Below are 7,382 nucleotides of genomic sequence, written 5' to 3' on the forward strand. Positions count from 1 at the left end.
CGCTTTTCTCGCATAACTTGTGCCAGAAACGCTTAGCCGGCGCAATACGTTAGCCCTCGGTGGGACCGGATGGGAACACTGCGTTGAATGGCGTTTATTGTTTAAAATCCTTGATTTAGCATGATATCTCGATGACTCTCAAGCGTACAAGACTCTAGTTCCTGGGTATGAGCACAAATCCAAGTGGCGATATCTGGCGGTCGCACATATAGCCAGCGGATCTGGAGGGAGGAACCGTCAGGCATTTAACGTGAAATTTATCTGTGTGCTTGTACAGTGGCAAGCCCTACGTGGCAGTAGACAAGGCAGCCAAATATTTTCTTGAACGCACGCGATGATCGGTACAACGACAGAGTTTATTTCATCAAGTTCTCCAAAGGTAGTTTTTTTTTGTGTTCGGAAAAAAGAGTAGAATGGGCAAGAAAAAAAACCACCCAAAAGAAAAATGCCCGGCCCACAGGTGTTCCGAACAGGGTTGCACACGTTGCCCGTCAATTACGACCACTTCAACTCTGGGCAGCCCTGCACTCCCTGTAGGCGTTTCTGACAGCTTCCGCCTGCTCGGGCTGAAAGGAAGAAAACGCAAGAACATAAAAATCAAGCGCATTAATTGGCAGTCTCTGGTTTGTTATGAGCATCTTAACATGAGACTTCCCATTTAGTATTCGAGCTGTAATCACCAGCCCACAGGTTCACTTTCTATATGACTTTAATACCAGACCTTTCGTTTGACTCAAACATTCTTGCCAGATCGGCGCAATACGCACGGATATGGTGCTGCGCATATTTGCGCCATTTCTGTGGGCGATACAGACAAACTGCGTGAAAATGTGCGAATAATCATGTAAAAGTAGCGACTTGAGTTTTGGACACTCCTGTCTAGAAATATTTGCTAAGAACCCCGCCGCGGTGGCTCAGTGGTTACGGCGCTCGGCTGTTGGCCCGAAAGACGCGGGTTCGATCCCGGCCGCGGCGGCTGAATTTCTTAAAGGCGAAATTCTAGAGGTTCGTGTGCTGTGCGTTGTCAGTGCATGTTAAAGAACCCCAGGTGGTCGAAATTTCCAGAGCCCTTCACTACGGCGTCTCTCATAGCATTAGTCGCTTTGAGACGTTGAACGCCAATAAAACAAACCAAATATTTGCTAAGAACGTTGCCAGCTTTCGAAAAAGGGTAGGAGTAGATTTAATTTTTTTGGAAGTGATGTGTAGAAATTGAAACGTTGAAGTTTCAAGCCATCCGAGCTGTCGAAAGTGTGAAAACTAGGACAACACTTTTCCTAACTTGTTTTATCTTCTGTCTCCAAAGCGCCTCTCTGTCACCTCTCCCTCGGAGAATATAGATATCTTTAAATACTCTCCAAGATATGGTGATTAAGTCCCCCAAATGAGCCCGTTTTGATTACGAGTTACATGGTATGCAAGACCCGCCGTCGGACACTCTGCCCCTGATTCGATCCCGCGCCGTCTTCTTGAGTTAAGCCTGGTCAGTCAATGTTGGCTGCGAGTAGCCGAGCTATTGTTCTCATATTGTAACCTACAATTTTTGACAGCGAGCAAGGAGTATTACGCAGTATAAAATCTTCTGTAAGCAAATGTTTTGTGAGGCCAAACGCAGGAGGGTTAGTGAAGGAAATTTTCGAGTTTCAGGATTACAACAGCCTGCGTGCTATGCTTTTGGTTTCCAAACCGGCTAGAGTTTGCCGTGCAAGGGTCGATAAAGGAACACTTTTCAGGATAGTTACAAATGTGTGCTCACTTCTGTGTGGTGTCTAAACCTTGTAGGGTTAGAACTTCCAGCAGCGTTTCTTTTTTTGTTCGTTCCTGAAGAAACAGAACTTAGCTGACTAGTTAAAGACACAGATATCACTAAAATATTTTTAGGCAGGCGAGTGAAAGTACTCAGAGCTCTGCTTAAGAGCAGCGCGAAGTATGATCCAACAAACAAAACAAAATAAAAATGTACTCACGGAAAGAATTGCCGTCACTGCTGCGCTCTAAAAGAAGAAAAGAAAAAGGTAATTTATTTCGTGAGGTGCTTATACAGTTATCTAGTTGCATATTGTTCTTGCCTGCAGGAAAAAGAAACCTGTACACATTTTTAAAACTACACGTTTTAATTCGCACCGCCTCATAGCCAAGATATATGCCGACATTTCACGATTGGTTGAAACAAAGCTTGGCCACACTAATCACTTTATTCGCGCTGCTAAATAACTTCTAAATCTCCTATGCTTCTCTTACCCAAAGTGATTTTCTCTTGCCGAAATTGATCGATTCAACAGTTTTTTGCCCTAGGTTGTTACGCATTTGCTGCGTAGACCGCCTCACCGCGAGATTCACAAAATTTCAGCAAAATTTTAAAAGTGATCTTTAAAAATTTAGTCTTGATGCATGCACACGAGGTTCAGAATAAAAAAAGGTGTGCTGCTTTTCCTCTAAGTAGAATGCTGCTTCCATGTTAAACACGTCTATTCTATCAGTGCGACACTCACAACCCAGGATTCTAGGAATCATGCGGGCGAAACGCGCTTAGAGACCATTTCATTCTTAAGGTACACGTGACGCAAGTTTAGGAAACAGCACCATTTGTGTGCAAGCGCCTATGACAGATCTAAATTTTCTGTATCAGAGTATACACTCCCTCAATATTTATACTGTTTCAGGAGTAGGAAGAAAATTATTCGCCAAGGTTTCACCAGCGTAACTGCCATAGAGTGTCAAAATAGCGCACTCACAAAGTCGACGTCGGCATCGCACTGCTTCTTGAGGAGCTCAGCCACGTTGCCACCCTGGCTGCGGATGAAGTCCCTGGCCTTTCCCTGGAGCTGTGAGGAAAACCACTATCAACAGCAACGTCTGCCTAACTACCTCAAATGAAAGACAAATGCATCTCCTTATCACTCCAATTAACCTTATCTCGCACAGCTGTGGTTGCCCTATGCCTGCAATCTTCCTAATATAAACTGCCCGCGTGATTTTCGCCGTGCCTGGCACTGTTGACTTTTTTTAGAATCCACTCTGCTACTATGAGAGACCAGTCGTGTTCTTGTCTTCGCATTACATACACTGTCCAAGACGAATTCTCCTTGATTTTGGCTAGGATATCATTACCTTGTGTTTGTTGCCTTACCTATTCTGCTCTCTTCCTGATTTATACATACTGCAGCCTCTTGAAATTCAATTTTTGTGTTACGGTGCTAAAATGTTGTCTAAAGCTGTGCTGAAATTTAAAAGATATCTTATTAGGTTCCAGAAATTATATTATTCCTCGTCAACTTCACATAATTTTTTGAGAATGTGCAGAATTGAGCGTCGCAGGTATTCAGACCACGGTCGGTGGATGCTTTGCCGCTAAGCAATTGCTATGAAGAAAATAATGGACGGCAAAACATTGGGGCCCGTGTTTAGCCACAGAGACAAAGCCTAAGCATTGCGCGTTCACAGTGTGCTTCAAGTTCTACCAATTCAGAAAATGCAGAGTAATGAATTGACTCGTACCCGCGAGTCAACGCGTTCTCCCATGCACTTCACCACTGCCTGGATCTGGTCGTTGTTCAGGCCTGAAAATGGGAAAAAAGTTCAGGTTATATTTATTCCGTAATGACGTCCCGTTATGCGAAAACTGAATTGCGGTCAGATTAAGACAAGCACAAAGCTGGTTTCTATGCCGACGTGACAGATAGCTGCCAATGTGTGTGCATATGGGCGTGTGTAATGCTGAAAGGAAATTCTACGAAGTGGACCTACACTAAATTCGGTTTAATTGCAAAACTTTTATTTGAAACCAAGGCGCGGAAAAAGCTGTCAGTGATCATGAGGACTGAGAAAATCACGTGATGACGTTTAATTACGGTTTGTTTTCGTTGAAAATGTGGGAAAAGTTGGAGTGTCAAGGATTGTCGGTAAGTTACCTGCAAACCACCATAAATTAGATAACGTCTTTGCAGCCGAGCGAGGGGAATGCATGCCTCGTTGGCTCAGGAGTGAGAAAGCCTAGGTATTCTTTTGCTCTAAGCAATAAAATACTTGGCTACAAGGCAATGTAAAGCAACAGTTCTGAAATGAAAAAGTTTCCCCTTATCGTTTTCATTTGTTTTCGCCGAATCTACTACTTATTTGGCAGCAGCGCACGCGGGACATCATTGTTTATAATGTGTGTTAGTTTCGCTTTTCTAGCATATTTCTGCGTTCTGTGTGGAAAAATAAGAAAATTCTGTTTCTGGCTTCAGTTTTCATTCAGTTTGTGGACATTGAACACTGACCTTGTCGGATATGTTTAGAACAGTCTTAATTGGTGCCTTTGCAGATTAAACTCCACGCTTGGTAGTAAACTTGCTAGAACAGGAATAAATAAGCCACTAGATATGCACTACGAGCAGCACTAGGAAGCACGAGGACGGGATGGGATGGGTGAGTGGTCTAGTTCAGGAACATGGCCGAAATGTGTGGATCATGAATTTGTATGTATGCAATAAGGCTGGCATTTGACGCAGAATTCCTTCGTTAAACACTCAATCCCAGGCTAATAATTAAGAGCAGTGCCGAAATGATCCAAAAACGGGAGAATCAATTCAGTTCGCTTACCGCACAGTTCGTGGGCACCCTTGACGACGAAGGCTCCAGCCACGATGAGTGCACACACGAACAGCACCTTCATTCTGGACGGGTTGAATCTCTACGAGACAGCGACGAGAGAAAGACAAGGACTTTGAGGGCGACCTCGACTGAATAACCGCGCTCCAACAGCCGTTTTATATGCACAAACGGTCTTTTCCAATGCCCTTGGCCAGGGCGTGAAACATGAAGCCAACCATATGAATTATGTCTCGCAATAGTTTGCAATATTTAGCGACTGTGCTTGCGCAGCTTTCTTCTCCCACTGAGAACAAGAACATAATAAAGAAACTAGAAAGACAAAACAATGAAAAAGGAAGGCTCTTTTTCTGTCCAGAGAAGCCGTAGCGTAGCGCATACGGAAACTCTGTCGCCTCGTTGATACGCACCCCGCCTTTTCATCATCGGCCGGTTTCGCTCTTTGTTTCTGGTTTTCCCTGTTTTTTTGTCACGGTCTTATCACGCTTTTTGCCTCGGCGCCGTTAGGGCTTAGAGGCGCATCCAGCACGCGAGCATTGCGTATTGCACCCTCCCCACCTCCTGCGCTCCCCACCGCCTGTTGCGCCCGGCTTCTTGCCTGACGCGATTCGCGTGCCGCGACCGCCAAGGACATTGCCGGCCGCTTCTCCCCGTCTGCGTTTCCGCACTCCCCCTGCCTGGAGTGCGGACGGAATACCGCAATGTCGCTTTCCTAAGGGATTGCAGAGGTTACAAGCAATAGGTTTCACAGAATAGGGGAGCCAAGTGATGATGTAATGAACAAGAACGCATGGCACCAAGGTCGTGGAGGATTTGAATTTCACTGCTCAGCTGCCTGGTTGACAGCACGTGTGCCACAAAATCAAAGACAGAAGATGTGCACTCCGAGAAACAAAAATAGTGAAAAAAAACAACAACGGGATAAAAACCTTTATTGCGCTTTAAGAAATTGGGCCAACAAATAAAAAAACTGTGTTTTCTTCACACGGCGTTGCTATGGAAGATCAATCGTGTTTTCATCACCATTATTGATTTAGCGCGTCATAAACCAGTTTATCTTCTTTACCGGCGAGCTCAGTGTGGCCGCAGGGTCGAATTGGGATAATTGAAGTGTTTCTTGGAGCATATGAGTTTTAATGTGAGAGCGTTCCTACCATCACGTGATCAAAATTTATCCGTCCGGTATGTGATGCCGCCACCCTCCAGAAGTCCTGCGCCTACTGCCGGACAACCTTTGCTCTCCACCCTCCAAAGTCCTTCACGTACCACCAAGCAACTGACCTTCAACCCTCTAGTACCTTTACCCAAATAAAATCAAATCAAATGAAATTTATTTTCCAACAAGTGGAGGGTCGCCTGGGCTAAAAGCTGTACAAACAGCTTGACAAAGGCCCAGGAAACCAGTACACAACAAGCAGGTGCAAACAGCAAATTTCAGAAGTTCATTAACATGACATCCAAATGTGTTATAGAATGCATACGTCACTGTAGCACGGTATAAAACAAAACAAAAAAGTTGATCATTAACAAAATCAATGGAAAAAGCTCAACAAGGCAGAAAGTTTGTAAATGCGAGTATAATATTTAAAGTAAGAACACATGTCCTATTTCGTCCGTTGACTCATACAAGTATCTTGGTATCCATTTAAGTAAAGATTTAACCTGGTCGCATCATATTCACCACGTCACCAATTCAGCTAATCAAGTTCTAGGGTATTTGCGCCGCAACCTATCCTTAGCTCCCCCACCCATTAAGCTTCTTGCTTACATAACTCTCATACGTCCTAAACATGACTACGCATGAGCTGCATATGATCCCCACTATACTAACCTAATCACCACGCTCGAAGCAGTCCAAAACCGCGCAGCCAGATTCATTTGCTCAGACTACTCTAATTACACTAGCGTTACAGCGCTAAAATCTCAGCTTAATCTCCCAACACTGGCCTGTCGGCGTAAAGTCGCCAGTCTTTCGCTGTATCATAAATTTTATCACACTTCCGATCATGAAACTGCCCCGATAACACGCGCTCATCGTTTTTCTCGTAATAGTCACCCTAACGCCGTCTACCCTGAACGGAACCGCACCGAAACATATAAAAAGTCGTTTTTTCTTCGAACAGCCAATGACTGGAATGACCTTCCATCCGAAGTGGCGACCATGATCAATCCTGTTCCATTCAAAACCGCCATTGAAGACCATCTGCGTTCATATTAACTCTTTTGTTTGCCCACCCCTCATGTAATGTCCCCTGTGGACCCTTGAAGGAAACAATAAATAAATAAATAAATAAATAAATAAATAAATAAATAAATAAATAAATAAATAAATAAATAAATAAACAAACAAACAAACAAACAAACAAACAAATAAATAAATAAATAAACATGTATGGTTAGATTATATTTGCACGAAGTAGGTTCTCAATTGCTTAGGACTAAAACCAATGGTGTGTTTATATATGTTGAGAAAAACGGGAAGATTATGAGCCAAGGATTGTAATTTGTAGTCTGTTCTAAAACCAACCTCCTCCCACTGCCCTCAAGAAGACTTCTACCAACTAATCAACCTACCTTTGCTCTCTAACCACTTTCACCGACCACAAGCCGCCACCAACCACCAATGAACCTACTGGCACACTACCGAAGAATCACCTGCCACCAACATCCAACCACCCACACTCACTATCCAGAAGGCCCTACCTTCCCGTCCACTCACTCCACCCTTCAGGCGCCTCCATCGAAGAGAAGCCCATGCAGCAAAGGAACATAAGGGCGACGACTAAGTA

At 44.1% G+C, this 7,382-nt stretch overlaps 1 protein-coding gene across 1 annotated transcript; it reads right to left on the reverse strand.

Annotated features, from left to right (window-relative positions):
• Positions 1-335: 335 nt before the first annotated feature.
• On the reverse strand, positions 336-4,717 carry LOC149344216 (uncharacterized). Its single transcript, XM_089546214.1, has 5 exons — positions 4,585-4,717; positions 3,499-3,560; positions 2,736-2,825; positions 1,968-1,994; positions 336-566 (listed from the first exon to the last, which is right to left on the reverse strand). The coding sequence occupies exons 1-5, from the start codon at positions 4,655-4,657 to the stop codon at positions 507-509; spliced, it is 312 nt and encodes a 103-aa protein (XP_089402340.1). The 5' UTR covers positions 4,658-4,717; the 3' UTR covers positions 336-506.
• Positions 4,718-7,382: the final 2,665 nt, after the last annotated feature.

The sequence above is a fragment of the Amblyomma mixtum genome, chromosome 5, assembly GCF_055824585.1.
Source record: "Amblyomma mixtum isolate Tamu chromosome 5, ASM5582458v1, whole genome shotgun sequence".
Lineage (NCBI taxonomy): Eukaryota > Metazoa > Arthropoda > Arachnida > Ixodida > Ixodidae > Amblyomma > Amblyomma mixtum.

Excerpts from the sequence above, each read along its gene's own strand:
- LOC149344216 (XM_089546214.1), bottom strand. The coding sequence starts at position 4,657 with ATGAAGGTGCTGTTCGTGTGTGCACTCATCGTGGCTGGAGCCTTCGTC. Across the intron at positions 3,561-4,584 it reads GGGTGCCCACGAACTGTGCG|GCCTGAACAACGACCAGATC; the intron begins GTAAGCGAACTG and ends TCCCATTTTCAG. Across the intron at positions 1,995-2,735 it reads GCGATGCCGACGTCGACTTT|AGCGCAGCAGTGACGGCAAT; the intron begins GTGAGTGCGCTA and ends TTCTTCTTTTAG.